We start from the raw sequence: 16,088 nt of genomic DNA, 5'->3' as shown, positions 1-16,088 counted from the left end.
TTCACCCAATTTATTGTGGAAAGCTTGTGGAAGGCTACCTGAAACGTTTGACCCAAGTTAAACAATTTCAAGGCAATACTACCAAATACTAATTGAGTGTATGTAAACTTCTGACCCACTGGGAATGTGATGAAAGAAATAAAAGCTGAAATAAATCATTATCTCTACTATTATTCTGACATTTCACATTCTTAAAATAAAGTGGTGATCCCAACTGACCTAAAACAGCCAATTTTTATGAGGATTAAATGTCAGGAATTGTGAAATACTGAGTTTAAATGTATTAAGGTGTATTTAAATGTCCGACTTCAACTCTATCTACCTACTGTATCTACCTACTGTATCCACCATATCTACTGTATCGCTCTCTATCGATCTACTGTATCTTTCTCTATCATATCTACTGTGTCTCTCTATCAATCTACTGTATCTCTCTCTATCGATCTACTGTGTCTCTATCATATCTACTGTGTCTCTCTATCGATCTACTGTGTCTCTATCATATCTATCGTATCTCTATCGATCTACTGTATATCTCTCTCTATCGATATACTGTGTCTCTATCATATCTACTGTATCTACCTACTGTATCCACCATATCTACTGTATCGCTCTCTATCGATCTACTGTATCTTTCTCTATCATATCTACTGTGTCTCTCTATCAATCTACTGTATTTCTCTCTATCGATCTACTGTGTCTCTATCATATCTACTGTGTCTCTCTATCGATCTACTGTGTCTCTATCATATCTATCGTATCTCTATCGATCTACTGTATATCTCTCTCTATCGATATACTGTGTCTCTATCATATCTACTGTATCTCTATCGATCTACTGTGTCTCTCTATCAATATATCTCTCTTTATCATATCTACTGTATCTGTCTGACTACCCACTCTACTAGCTTATCAAGACTCCATTGAATCGTTGTGCATTCACTATCCACACAACGGCATTCTCCACCTGTAGGCTACAGTTCAGCTCAGTGTGTGTGTGTGTGTGTGTGTGTGTGTGTGTGTGTGTGTGTGTGTGTGTGTGTGTGTGTGTGTGTGTGTGTGTGTGTGTGTGTGTGTGTGTATAAATCCGCAGCTGCATCACTGTGTCTCTTAACATCAAATTCTTTACCGGCATACAATCAAAACAACCTTGAAAACTGTTCATTTCCAAAGCTCTTTGTCTGCTGAACGATGGGAGATGAAGTGCTTCACAAAAGGTCTGGGTCCAGGGTCTCCATTTAGCTGCCACTATCAAATACACAGCACAGAAAAAAAAAAGTATGAAATTGTATGAATTCACTACTGTAAGTCGCTCTGGATAAGAGCGTCTGCTAAATGACTAAAATGTAAATGTAAATGTAAATAATATTGCAATCAAATTCATCCTGGCTGATAAGGGCTGTGTTACTGTAGTTCTACTATAACAGCAGGCTGATAAGGGCGGTGTTACTGTAGTTCTACTATAACAGCAGGCTGATAAGGGCGGTGTTACTGTAGTTCCACTATAACAGCAGGCTGATAAGGGCGGTGTTACTGTAGTTCTATAACATCAGGCTGATAAGGGCGGTGTTACTGTAGTTCTACTATAACAGCAGGCTGATAAGGGCGGTGTTACTGTAGTTCTACTATAACAGCAGGCTGATAAGGGCGGTGTTACTGTAGTTCCACTATAACAGCAGGCTGATAAGGGCGGTGTTACTGTAGTTCTATAACATCAGGCTGATAAGGGCGGTGTTACTGTAGTTCTACTATAACAGCAGGCTGATAAGGGCGGTGTTACTGTAGTTCCACTATAACAGCAGGCTGATAAGGGCGGTGTTACTGTAGTTCTACTATAACATCAGGCTGATAAGGGCGGTGTTACTGTAGTTCTACTATAACATCAGGCTGATAAGGGCGGTGTTACTGTAGTTCTATAACAGCAGGCTGATAAGGGCGGTGTTTCTGTAGTTCCACTATAACAGCAGGCTGATAAGGGCGGTGTTACTGTAGTTCCACTATAACATCAGGCTGATAAGGGCGGTGTTACTGTAGTTCTACTATAACAGCAGGCTGATAAGGGCGGTGTTACTGTAGTTCTACTATAACAGCAGGCTGATAAGGGCGGTGTTACTGTAGTTCTACTATAACAGCAGGCTGATAAGGGCGGTGTTACTGTAGTTCTACTATAACAGCAGGCTGATAAGGGCGGTATTACTGTAGTTCCACTATAACAGCAGGCTGATAAGGGCGGTGTTACTGTAGTTCTACTATAACAGCAGGCTGATAAGGGCGGTGTTACTGTAGTTCTACTATAACTGCAGGCTGATAAGGGCGGTGTTACTGTAGTTCCACTATAACAGCAGGCTGATAAGGGCGGTGTTACTGTAGTTCTATAACAGCAGGCTGATAAGGGCGGTGTTACTGTAGTTCTATAACAGCAGGCTGATAAGGGCGGTGTTACTGTAGTTCTATAACATCAGGCTGATAAGTGCGGTGTTACTGTAGTTCTATAACATCAGGCTGATAAGGGCGGTGTTACTGTAGTTCTACTATAACAGCAGGCTGATAAGGGCGGTGTTACTGTAGTTCCACTATAACATCAGGCTGATAAGGGCGATGTTACTGTAGTTCTACTATAACAGCAGGCTGATAAGGGCGGTGTTACTGTAGTTCCACTAAAACAGCAGGCTGATAAGGCCGGTGTTACTGTAGTTCTACTATAACAGCAGGCTGATAAGGGCGGTGTTTCTGTAGTTCCACTATAACAGCAGGCTGATAAGGGCGGTGTTACTGTAGTTCTACTATAACAGCAGGCTGATAAGGGCGGTGTTACTGTAGTTCTACTATAACAGCAGGCTGATAAGGGCGGTGTTACTGTAGTTCTACTATAACAGCAGGCTGATAAGGGCGGTGTTACTGTAGTTCCACTATAACAGCAGGCTGATAAGGGCGGTGTTTCTGTAGTTCTACTATAACAGCAGGCTGATAAGGGCGGTGTTACTGTAGTTCTATAACAGCAGGCTGATAAGGGCGGTGTTACTGTAGTTCTACTATAACAGCAGGCTGATAAGGGCGGTGTTACTGTAGTTCTACTATAACAGCAGGCTGATAAGGGCGGTGTTACTGTAGTTCCACTATAACAGCAGGCTGATAAGGGCGGTGTTACTGTAGTTCTATAACATCAGGCTGATAAGGGCGGTGTTACTGTAGTTCTATAACATCAGGCTGATAAAGGGCGGTGTTACTGTAGTTCTATAACATCAGGCTGATAAGTGCGGTGTTACTGTAGTTCTATAACATCAGGCTGATAAGGGCGGTGTTACTGTAGTTCTACTATAACAGCAGGCTGATAAGGGCGGTGTTACTGTAGTTCTACTATAACAGCAGGCTGATAAGGGCGGTGTTACTGTAGTTCCACTATAACAGCAGGCTGATAAGGGCGGTGTTACTGTAGTTCCACTATAACAGCAGGCTGATAAGGGCGGTGTTACTGTAGTTCTATAACAGCAGGCTGATAAGGGCGGTGTTACTGTAGTTCTACTATAACAGCAGGCTGATAAGGGCGGTGTTTCTGTAGTTCTACTATAACAGCAGGCTGATAAGGGCGGTGTTACTGTAGTTCTACTATAACATCAGGCTGATAAGGGCGGTGTTACTGTAGTTCCACTATAACATCAGGCTGATAAGGGCGGTGTTACTGTAGTTCTACTATAACAGCAGGCTGATAAGGGCGGTGTTACTGTAGTTCTACTATAACAGCAGGCTGATAAGGGCGGTGTTACTGTAGTTCTATAACAGCAGGCTGATAAGGGCGGTGTTACTGTAGTTCCACTATAACAGCAGGCTGATAAGGGCGGCGTTACTGTAGTTCTACTATAACAGCAGGCTGATAAGGGCGGTGTTACTGTAGTTCCACTATAACAGCAGGCTGATAAGGGCGGTGTTACTGTAGTTCTACTATAACAGCAGGCTGATAAGGGCGGTGTTACTGTAGTTCTACTATAACATCAGGCTGATAAGGGCGGTGTTACTGTAGTTCTATAACAGCAGGCTGATAAGGGCGGTGTTACTGTAGTTCTACTATAACAGCAGGCTGATAAGGGCGGTGTTACTGTAGTTCCAACTAGTAGCCTAGCGTTTAAGAGCGTTGGGCCAACATCCAAAAGGTTATTGGTTCGTATCCCAGAGCAGACTAGGTGAAAAATCTGTCAATGTGCTCTTGAGCAAGGCACTTAACCCTAAATACTCTTGTAAGTCGCTCTGGATAAGAGCGTCTGCTAAATGACTAAAACATATATAGACAGATAGCTAAATATTTCCCCGTTGAGCTTTTTATTTTCATGATAACGCATATAGTGTAGCTATGTACAATGCTTTATCTTTATCTGGTCGTTAACAGACCGGTGGGCGCTTGACACCTTCATTATTTTCTACCTTTATATTTTCTACCTTTTATATTAACTTGGTTGTGTCATTCAACCTTCACCATATTGAAAATGTTTACCAAGCACTTCCTGTATTGACAATTGAAAACTAAACTATACACTTACCTAACCTATGTTCATAATTGACAGGAAGCTAAATCACTTTTGTTGAGTTTTTACATTTTCATGATACTGTTGAGTAAGGTTGCAAAGAGAGGGTATATTATTGGAAACTTTCTACCAGTAAACTACAAGCATTTTGGTACCTTTATGGATTTTATGTAATCTATCACAAGACATCTAGTTGCCTTTTTGGGTCTTTCAGATTATCACAGACCTCTGTATTATCTCTGGCCCTCTGTGGCCTTATGAGATGTTACATATATGAAATAATTTTTTTTAATGATTTTAAAATACAAAAAATGACATCAAAGCTGTAAAAACATTATCCTAAATATAAACCATAAAATTAGGGAATACCATTGGTGTTTTATGTGAGGGCTTCAGCATGAAATAACTTTTGTTTTACACACATAATTATTTTACTATGTCAATATGTATTTGTTGTAAACGTTTTGGCGCCAAACTGATGGCAGTTGTGAAAAAAATTCAGACCCCTTAACTTTTTCCACATTTTGTTATGCTACAGCCATATTCAAAAATGTATCAACATGATTTTTTCCCTCATCAATCTACAAACAATACCCCATAAACAACAAAAAACAGAAATGTCACATTTAAATAAGTATTCAGACTCTTTAATCAATACTTACAGACTCAAGTCTTCTTGGGTATGACGCTACAAGCTTGGCACACCTGTATTCAGGGAGTTTCTCCCATTCTTCTCTGCAGATCCTCTCAAGCTCTGTCAGGTTTGACGGGGAGCGTTGCTGCACAGCTATTTTCAGGTCTCTCCAGAGATGTTAGATGGGGTTCAAGTCTGGGCTCTGGCTGGACCACTCAAGAACATTCAGAGACTTGTCCCGAAGCCACTCCTGCATTGTCTTGGCTGTGTGCTTAGTGTTGAAGTCCTGTTGGAAGGTGAACCTTCGCCTCAGTCTGAGATGCTGAGAGCCCTGGAACATGTTTTAATCAAGAATCTCTCTGTACTTTGCTCTGTTCATCTTTCCCTCGATCCTGACTAGTCTCCCAGTCCCTGCCGCTGAAAAACATCCCCACAGCATGATGCTGCCACCACCATGCTTCACCGTAGGGATGGTGCCAGATTTCCTCCAGAGATGACACTTGGCATTCAGGCCAAAGAGTTCAATCTTGGTTTCATCAGACCAGATAATCTTGTTTCTCATGGTCTGAGTCCTTTAGGTGCCTTTTGGCAAACTGCAAGTGGGCTGTCATGTGCCTTTTACTGAGGAGCAGCTTCCATCTGGCCACTCTACCATAAAGGCCTGATTGGTGGAGTGCTGCAGAGATGGCTATCCTTCTGGAAGTTTCTCCCTTCTCTACAGAGGAACTCTGGAGCTCTGTCAGAGTGACCATCAGGTTCTTGGTCACCTCGCTGACCAAGGCCCTTCTCCCCCGATTGCTCAGTTTGGCCGGACGGCCAGCTCTAAGAAGAGTCTTGGTGGTTCCAAACTTCTTCCATTTAAGAATGATGGAGGCCACTGTGTTCTTGGGGACCTTCAATGCTGCAGAAATGTTTTGGTACCCTTCCCCAGATCTGTGCCTCGACACAATCCTGTCTCTGAGCTCTACGGACAATTCCTTTAATCTCATGGCTTGGTTTTTGCTCTGACATGCACTGTCAACTGTGGGACAGAGTTGATTTACGAAATGTCATTGGTATCATATTGGCTTAGATATGGTGGTAGGGACATTTTAATTGAACATTGAGCTTCAATCAATGCATATACTATTGCCACCCTAAATAATATCGTCTTATTCATATCAGGGGTATAAGTAGGCCAACTATATAATATTTTTCCCATCTCAGTGAACCCTAAGGGGATTTAATAAATTCAAGCATTCCTCCACCTCAACGTAATCCCTTATGAACCTAAATCCTTAATGACAGACCACAGATTGATCGTTAATGCCAGATCACAGAGTGGACCTTTAATTACAGTGTTGAATTGATGAGGTCCTGGCAAACACACACAAACAGCATATTCTGGTGCCGCGTGTTCCATGCATACACACACTGTCTCTCTCTCTCTCACACACACACACACTCTGTCTCTCTCTCTCTCTCACACACACACTCTGTCTCTCTCTCTCTCACACACACACACTCTGTCTCTCTCTCTCACACACACACACAATCTGTCTCTCTCTCTCTCACACACACACACTCTGTCTCTCTCACACACACTCTGTCTCTCTCTCTCTCACACACACACGCTCTGTCTCTCTCTCTCACACACACACACACTGTCTCTCTCTCACACACACACACGCTCTGTCTCTCTCTGTCTCACACACACACACACACTCTGTCTCTCTCTCTCTCACACACACTCTGTCTCTCTCTCTCTCTCTCACACACACACACTCTGTCTCTCTCTCTCACACACACACACACTCTGTCTCTCTCTCTCACACACACACACACACACACTGTCTCTCACACAGTCTCTCACACAGTCTCTCTCACAGTCTCTCTCACAGTCTCTCTCACAGTCTCTCACACACACACACACACACACAGTCTCTCACACAGCCTCTCTCACACACACACACACTCTGTCTCTCTCTCTCACACACACACAGTCTCTCACACAGCCTCTCTCACACACACACACACTCTGTGTCTCTCACACACACACACACACACACACACACACACACACACACACACACACAAATAAACAGCATATTGTGGAAGAACAGGCCACACTACACTCTTACAGTTTAAAATATGTTTGATGCTCATCATCATCATCATCATCATCATCGTCGTCGTTCTTATCATGAGAACATTAAACGATCATAGACGTGTTCTGATCCCATTCCAGTCAACAAGGTTTCCATTAATACAGAAGCTAGATAAATCAGAAGCTAGATAAATCAGAAGCTAGATAAATCAGAAGCTAGATAAATCAGAAGCTAGATAAATCAGGTAAGCTGAAGATAGATAAATCAGGTACGCTGAAGCTAGATAAATCAGAAGCTAGATAAATCAGGTACGCTGAAGCTAGATAAATCAGGTACGCTGAAGCTAGATAAATCAGAAGCTAGATAAATCAGGTACGCTGAAGCTAGATAAATCAGAAGCTAAATAAATCAGAAGCTAGATAAACCAGAAGCTAGATAAATCAGAAGCTAGATAAATCAGAAGCTAGATAAATCAGGTACGCTGAAGCATCAACAGAGTGATCCGCACAAGCAGTAATCATATCTCTATGATACACTATTCTCTACAGGAAACGCTACATTCTCTACGTCCTGTACATCATGCTGATCTCATGTTTAGAGTGAAGACAGCTGGCACTACTACAGTGGGAGTAGAATTTGTTATATCAACAGATAACCACGTCGGTGTGAATGACAACGCTGGGCATTATTATTTCACGGTGGAGACGATGAGGCTTTTTGTCTTCGAACAGAAGAGCTAGTTACGGTCTGATCACCGCCAGATTATAATCCCTCTCTAATTGAGGAATAGGGACTAAGCCTCTTTCCTCTACTGTAGCGTTGCAGCACACATCGAGTAGTCAAACATAGAATAGATTGGAGTAGAACCTGTATGCAAAATTTAAGGCTATTGTCTTGTAATGCAGGGAGAATGTGAATACGACAGAGCTAAATTCTGAGAACCTAGTTTAGTGAGGTGGTATGCGTACGATCCAGAGATCCATATTATTCAAAAGATCCCCAAAAATATTTTTAGGGTATCACAAAGGGATAGATTGGAGTAGAATTTGTAAGCAAATTTAAGGCTATTGTCTTATAATGCAGGAAGAATGTGATTAAAATGTACATGTGACAGCAGCATTTTCAGCTAATTCTGAATATTGATGTTATCATCAGGTTATCATCACAGCTACATGAGGGATGGAGAGAGGGATGGAGAGAGGGATGGAGGGAGAGAGGGAGAGAGAGGGATGGAGAGAGGGATGGAGAGAGGGATGGGGGGATGGAGGGAGGGACGGATGGAGGGATGGATGGAGAGATGGAGGGAGGGAGAGATGGAGGGAGGGACAGAGAGATGGAGGGAGGGACAGAGAGATGGAGGGAGAGATGTAGGGAGAGATGGAGAGATGGAGGAAGGGAGAGATGGAGAGAGGGATGGAGAGATGGAGGGAGGGAGGGAGGGCGGGAGGGAGGGAGGGAGGGAAAGATGGAGAGATGGAGGGAGGGAGAGATGGAGAAATGGAGAGATGGAGAGATGAGATATGAGAGATGGAGAGATGGAGGGAGGGATTCACATGCAAGAACAATGGAAGAAAAGGAGGCATAGAGAGCATGAAAGCTGCAGTAGGTACCATTTCCCAAGGGGACAGGTGGAGAGATGGGAGGATGGAAGAATGGATGGAGAGATGGAGGGATGGAGAGATGAGGAGCAGTGTGAAGGAATAGAACTGGGAAGGGCCATGGAAGAGGAGAAGAGGAGAGGACAGGAGAGGAGAGTTTCACATGCTGTTTGGTGCCAGACAGAGCATTATATCAGATCATTCCTAATTCTCTATGTAATATATAGGACAGCATTGTTGGTTGCTTTAGTTGCTGGTATTTTTAGCCAGGAATGTACCCACCCAAACAATACGTATGAACTACCAGCAGTAGATAAGAAAAGGTCCCCTGTCAAGACATCATCTGACTTTGACAAGCCAAAAGAAAGAAAATCATTAAAAGCCAAATGGAAATTCATAAATGTCACGACTTCCGCCGAAGTCGGTCTCTCTCCTTGTTCGGGCGGCTTTCTAGCCATCGCCGATCCATTTTTCATTGATCCATTGGTTTTGTCTTTGTTTTCTACACACCTGGTTTTCATTCCCCCAATCACACCACATGTATTTATTCCTCTGTTCCCCCCTCATGTCTTTGTGTGATTGTTTCCTGTTACGTGTCATTTTTGACACGCTATTTCTGGGTGTGCGTTTATTCCGTTTTTTATATTCACGATGTATGTTTATTTGTTTGTACTTTATTATTGTGACTGTTTGCTCGTTTTTGCACTTTGGCATATTGGATGGAGGTTTCGTGCCACGTCCTGACCAGTATAGGGGTTAATTGTTATTGTAGTTTGGTCAGGACGTGGCAGGGGGTGTTTGTTTAGGGTGTTTCGGGGTTTGTTGGGCTATGTTCTTGTTAGTCTATTTCTACGTTAGTTCTAGTATGTCTATTTCTATGTGGTGTTTATTGGGTTGACCTTCAATTGGAAGCAGCTGCTCCTAGTTGCTTCTAATTGAAGGTCCTATTTAAGAGGGGTGGTTTTTTTCTATGGGATTTTATGGGTAGTTATTTCCTGTTTGTGTTCGTGCACCTGACAGGACTGTTTAGTGTCGTTTGTTGGTTTTGTATACATGTTTCTTTTGTTTTTCTTCTTTAATAAAATAAGATGAGTTTACACGTTCCCGCTGCGTTTTGGTCCAATCCCTACGACACCCGTGACATTTCGATGCAGTGGCATCCGTCTGTCTGGGGACAGGGATGGAAGTCTGTCTGCAGTTTGACAGGAGACAGGAATACGAGGAGGAGACAGGGATGGAAGTCTGTCTGCAGTTTGAAAGGAGACAGGAATACGAGGAGGGGACAGGGATGGAAGTCTGTCTGCAGTTTGACAGGAGACAGGAATACGAGGAGGAGACAGGGATGGAAGTCTGTCTGCAGTTTGACAGGAGACAGGAATACTAGGAGGGGACAGGGATGGAAGTCTGTCTGCAGTTTGACAGGAGACAGGAATACGAGGGGGGGACAGGGATGGAAGTCTGTCTGCAGTTTGAAAGGAGACAGGAATACTAGGAGGGGACAGGGATGGAAGTCTGTCTGCAGTTTGACAGGAGACAGGAATACGAGGAGGGGACAGGGATGGAAGTCTGTCTGCAGTTTGACAGGAGACAGGAATACGAGGAGGGGACAGGGATGGAAGTCTGTCTGCAGTTTGACAGGAGACAGGAATACGAGGAGGAGACAGGGATGGAAGTCTGTCTGCAGTTTGACAGGAGACAGGAATACGAGGGGACAGGGATGGAAGTCTGTCTGCAGTTTGACAGGAGACAGGAATACTAGGAGGGGACAGGGATGGAAGTCTGTCTGCAGTTTGACAGGAGACAGGAATACGAGGAGGGGACAGGGATGGAAGTCTGTCTGCAGTTTGACAGGAGACAGGAATACGAGGAGGGGACAGGGATGGAAGTCTGTCTGCAGTTTGACAGGAGACAGGAATACGAGGGGACAGGGATGGAAGTCTGTCTGCAGTTTGACAGGAGACAGGAATACGAGGAGGGGACAGGGATGGAAGTCTGTCTGCAGTTTGACAGGAGACAGGAATACGAGGAGGGGACAGGGATGGAAGTCTGTCTGCAGTTTGACAGGTGACAGGAATACGAGGAGGGGACAGGGATGGAAGTCTGTCTGCAGTTTGACAGGAGACAGGAATACGAGGAGGGGACAGGGATGGAAGTCTGTCTGCAGTTTGACAGGAGACAGGAATACTAGGAGGGGACAGGGATGGAAGTCTGTCTGCAGTTTGACAGGAGACAGGAATACGAGGAGGGGACAGGGATGGAAGTCTGTCTGCAGTTTGAAAGGAGACAGGAATACGAGGAGGAGACAGGGATGGAAGTCTGTCTGCAGGTTGACAGGAGACAGGAATACGAGGAGGGGACAGGGATGGAAGTCTGTCTGCAGTTTGACAGGAGACAGGAATACGAGGAGGGGACAGGGATGGAAGTCTGTCTGCAGTTTGACAGGAGACAGGAATACGAGGAGGGACAGGGATGGAAGTCTGTCTGCAGTTTGACAGGAGACAGGAATACGAGGAGGGGACAGGGATGGAAGTCTGTCTGCATTTTGACAGGAGACAGGAATACGAGGAGGGGACAGGGATGGAAGTCTGTCTGCAGTTTGACAGGAGACAGGAATACGAGGAGGGGACAGGGATGGAAGTCTGTCTGCAGTTTGACAGGAGACAGGAATACGAGGAGGGGACAGGGATGGAAGTCTGTCTGCAGTTTGACAGGAGACAGGAATACGAGGAGGGGACAGGGATGGAAGTCTGTCTGCAGTTTGACAGGAGACAGGAATACGAGGAGACAGGGATGGAAGTCTGTCTGCAGTTTGACAGGTGACAGGAATACGAGGAGGGGACAGGGATGGAAGTCTGTCTGCAGTTTGACAGGAGACAGGAATACGAGGAGGGGACAGGGATGGAAGTCTGTCTGCAGTTTGACAGGAGACAGGAATACGAGGAGGGGAAGGGATGGAAGTCTGTCTGCAGTTTGACAGGAGACAGGAATACGAGGAGGAGACAGGGATGGAAGTCTGTCTGCAGTTTGACAGGAGACAGGAATACGAGGAGGGGACAGGGATGGAAGTCTGTCTGCAGTTTGACAGGAGACAGGAATACGAGGAGGGGACAGGGATGGAAGTCTGTCTGCAGTTTGACAGGAGACAGGAATACGAGGAGGGGACAGGGATGGAAGTCTGTCTGCAGTTTGACAGGAGACAGGAATACGAGGAGGGGACAGGGATGGAAGTCTGTCTGCAGTTTGACAGGAGACAGGAATACGAGGAGGGGACAGGGATGGAAGTCTGTCTGCAGTTTGACAGGAGACAGGAATACTAGGAGGGGACAGGGATGGAAGTCTGTCTGCAGTTTGACAGGAGACAGGAATACGAGGAGGGGACAGGGATGGAAGTCTGTCTGCAGTTTGACAGGAGACAGGAATACGAGGGGACAGGGATGGAAGTCTGTCTGCAGTTTGACAGGAGACAGGAATACTAGGAGGAGACAGGGATGTTAGTCTGTCTGCAGTTTGACAGGAGACAGGAATACGAGGAGGGGACAGGGATGGAAGTCTGTCTGCAGGTGTTGTGCAGCAGTTTGAAAGGTGAAAGGTGACAGGAATACGAGGAGGGGACAGGGACGATACTTCAGGATTTTGCGCCAACCGGGATAGTAGACCAATCTGTGCGATGCGATATTTGTAAAGACACAATTTCACTTCCTGGCTGGCTATTTTCTACTAGCCTGGCTGGCTTAATTTCCATCCTTGTGTGGAGATATATCTGAGTCGAATCCTACAGCTGTATTTTAAAAGACTGCAGGTCTCTAATAAGAGCTTCATAATAGACTATAATGCCTACATAGACGCTTCATAAATCATTTATACGCAAATGTCATAGTGTGACATGAATTTGATCATAACGTTGAAACTAAAAGGGGGCCTATAAACAGCCAGGTAGAGAGGAGAACGACTATGGCTACAGTTCTTCTCATGTAAATACTAAGGTGCTTTGCTGACAATTGCATTGGTTCTATTGTTCAGGGGATATTAAAACGAAAATGTAGCTGAAATATTTGAAATGTGTATTTGACTGAGGCCTGCGGGCGAGATGAATGACATGGTTCCTGTCTCAATGATGTAGTTTGGACGACAGAAAAAGCAAAAGCATGGCACCAAGACTGTTATGTTAAAGTGTTTACTTACAGGTAGTAAGTGTAGGAGTGGTAGGTTCTTCTGCCCAGTGGTACGTGGTAGGTGAGGTGGTAGGTGAGGTGGTACATGGTAGGATATAAGCAGTGGAGGACGGAGGAACGGGGGGGGAAATATGGAATGAAGGAAAGAAAAAGTAAAAATACATTAATGTTTGAAAAAAATTGATAAAATGGACAAAAACCATATGGTGGCTGGTAGGCAGGCAGGCAGGCATACATGAAAGGCAGACTAGTGAACGTGCAGAGCAAGGTTATAGCTTGGAGTTATGTCGCGTGTAATGTGTGACCGATTCTTCCTACAGATTCATTCTCATTTTGTAAGCTAGTTGATATATTAAATACAGTTGGACTACAGGTCATGTTGAGAAATCACAACCGGTTAGCTTATGTATACACAACCGGTTAGCTGATGCACACACAACCGGTTAGCTGATGTAAACACAACCGGTTAGCTGATGTAAACACAACCTGTTAGCTGATGTAAACACAACCGGTTAGCTGATGTAAACACAACCTGTTAGCTGATGTACACACAACCGGTTAGCTGATGTAAACACAACCTGTTAGCTGATGTACACACAACCGGTTAGCTGATGTACACACAACCGGTTAGCTGATGTATACACAACCTGTTAGCTGATGTAAACACAACCGGTTAGCTGATGTAAACACAACCGGTACACACAACCGGTTAGCTGATGTAAACACAACCGGTACACACAACCGGTTAGCTGATGTAAACACAACCGGTTAGCTGATGTACACACAACCGGTTAGCTGATGTAAACACAACCGGTTAGCTGATGTACACACAACCGGTTAGCTGATGTAAACACAACCGGTTAGCTGATGTAAACACAACCGGTTAGCTGATGTACACACAACCGGTTCAGTCTAAGACGTGTTAAAAATGGACGTATGTCATATATTTGTGCACGCTGCCTCTTCGTAACATAAACACATACATCCATATTCTGAATATAGTTCATATACAGGTAGTGTTGTGCGAGCTAGTCGATGTATACACCAAGCCAGGTCTCCATTACACCTGCCCTACAGACATATGTCACATAAATGTATGGAGACAGAGACAAATTAAGATTAATTCCTAATTCTATGGATTTGACCTCCAAGGTTCCAAATCAGAATTTAGAATGTCTTAACAAGGTTGTAAATCAAAATATAATCAAATGGATCGGATTAAATCATCTCCCCACTTCCTCTCTCATTTGATTAGGTCACACCGAAAATAATTCAGTTAAATAGCATGACTGTTTGCATACTCCATACGGAATATCACACTGAACAAAAAGTCAAATGGTACATTAATGTAAAAACTAAGTATAGGTCTAGAAACAGGCTCCATTACCAAGGATATATCATCTACCACGACATCTACCACTCCCACCTCCATTACCAAGGAAATAGCATCTACAACTCCCACATCCATTACCAAGGAACTAGCATCTACCACTACATCTACCACTCCCACCCCCATTACCAAGGAACTAGCATCTACCACTACATGTACCACTCCCACCTCCATTACCAAGGACCTAACACCTACCACTACATCTACCACTCCCACCTATATTACCAACGAACTAGCATCTACCACTCCCCCTCCATTACCAAGTAACTAGCATCTACCACTACATCTACCACTCCCACCTCTATTACCAAGGACCTAGCATCTACCACACCCACCTCCACAACCAAGGAACTAGCATCTACCACTCCCACCTCCATTCCCAAGGAACTAGCATCTACCACTGCATCTACCACTCCCACCTCCATTATCAAGTAACTAGCATCTACCACTCCCACCTCCACAACCAAGGAACTAGCATCTACCACTACATCTACCACTCCCACCTCATTACCAAAGAACTAGCATCTACCACTCCCTCCTCCATCACCAAGGAACTAGCATCTACCACTACATCTACCACTCCCACCTCCATTACCAACAAACTAGCATCTACCACTCTCACCTCCTCTACCAAGGAACTAGCATCTACCACTCCCACCTCCATTACCAAGGAACTAGCATCTACCACTACATCTACCACTCCCACCTCCACAACCAAGGAACTAGCATCTACATCTACCACTCCCACCTCCACAACCAAGGAACTAGCATCTACATCTAACACTCCCACCTCTACCACCAAGGAACTAGCATAACCACTAAATCTACCACTCTCACTTCCACTACCAAGGAACTAGCATCTACCACTCCCACCTGCCACTACCAAGGAAAAAGCATCTACCACTCTGTCTACAACTCCCAAATCCACTACCAAGGAACTAGCATCTACCACTCCCACCTCTCTTACCAAGGAACTAGCATCTACCACTCTGTCAACAACTCCCAAATCCACTACCAAGGATCTAGCATCTACCACACCCACAGCCAAGGAACTAGGATCTACCACTACATCTACCACTCCAACCACATTACCAAAGAACTAGCATCTACCACTCCCACCGCATTACCAAGGAACTAGCATCTACCACTCCCACCTGCCATTACCAAGGAAGAAGCATCTACCACTCTGTCTACCACTCCCACCTCCACAACCAAGGAAGAAGCATCTACCACTCCCTCCTCCATCACCAAGGAACTAGCATCTACCACTACATCTACCACTCCCACCTCAACCAAGGAACTAGCTTCTACCGCTACATCTACCAATCCCACCTCCATTACCAAGGAACTAGCATCTACCACTCTCACCTCCTCTACCAAGGAACTAGCATCTACCACTCCCACCTCCACAACCAAGGATCTCGCATCTACCACTCCCACCTCCACAACCAAGGAACTAGCATCTACATCTACCACTCCCACCTCTACCACCAAGGAACTAACATAACCACTAAATCTACCACTCTCACATCCACTACCAAGGAACTAGCATCTACCACTCCCACCTGCCACAACCAAGGAAGAAGCATCTACCACTCTGTCTACCACTCCCTCCTCCATTACCAAGGAACTAGCATCTACCACTCCCACCTCCACAACCAAGGAACTAGCATCTACCACTACATCTACC

At 44.7% G+C, this 16,088-nt stretch overlaps 1 protein-coding gene across 1 annotated transcript in view; it reads right to left on the bottom strand.

Moving 5' to 3' along the window:
- The window catches only part of LOC115156479 (receptor-type tyrosine-protein phosphatase mu-like), a 225,320-nt gene that overhangs the window by 47,508 nt on the left and 161,724 nt on the right, over positions 1-16,088 (bottom strand). The window contains exon 17 of the mRNA XM_029703901.1: positions 13,019-13,048. Coding sequence (XP_029559761.1) covers positions 13,019-13,048 — 30 coding nt within the window. The remainder of the gene's footprint in view (positions 1-13,018; positions 13,049-16,088) is intronic.

Source organism: Salmo trutta, chromosome 21, assembly GCF_901001165.1.
Source record: "Salmo trutta chromosome 21, fSalTru1.1, whole genome shotgun sequence".
NCBI lineage: Eukaryota > Metazoa > Chordata > Actinopteri > Salmoniformes > Salmonidae > Salmo > Salmo trutta.
The sequence above is the reverse complement of the archived record's forward strand: the minus strand, read 5'-3'. Positions and strand labels throughout refer to the sequence as shown.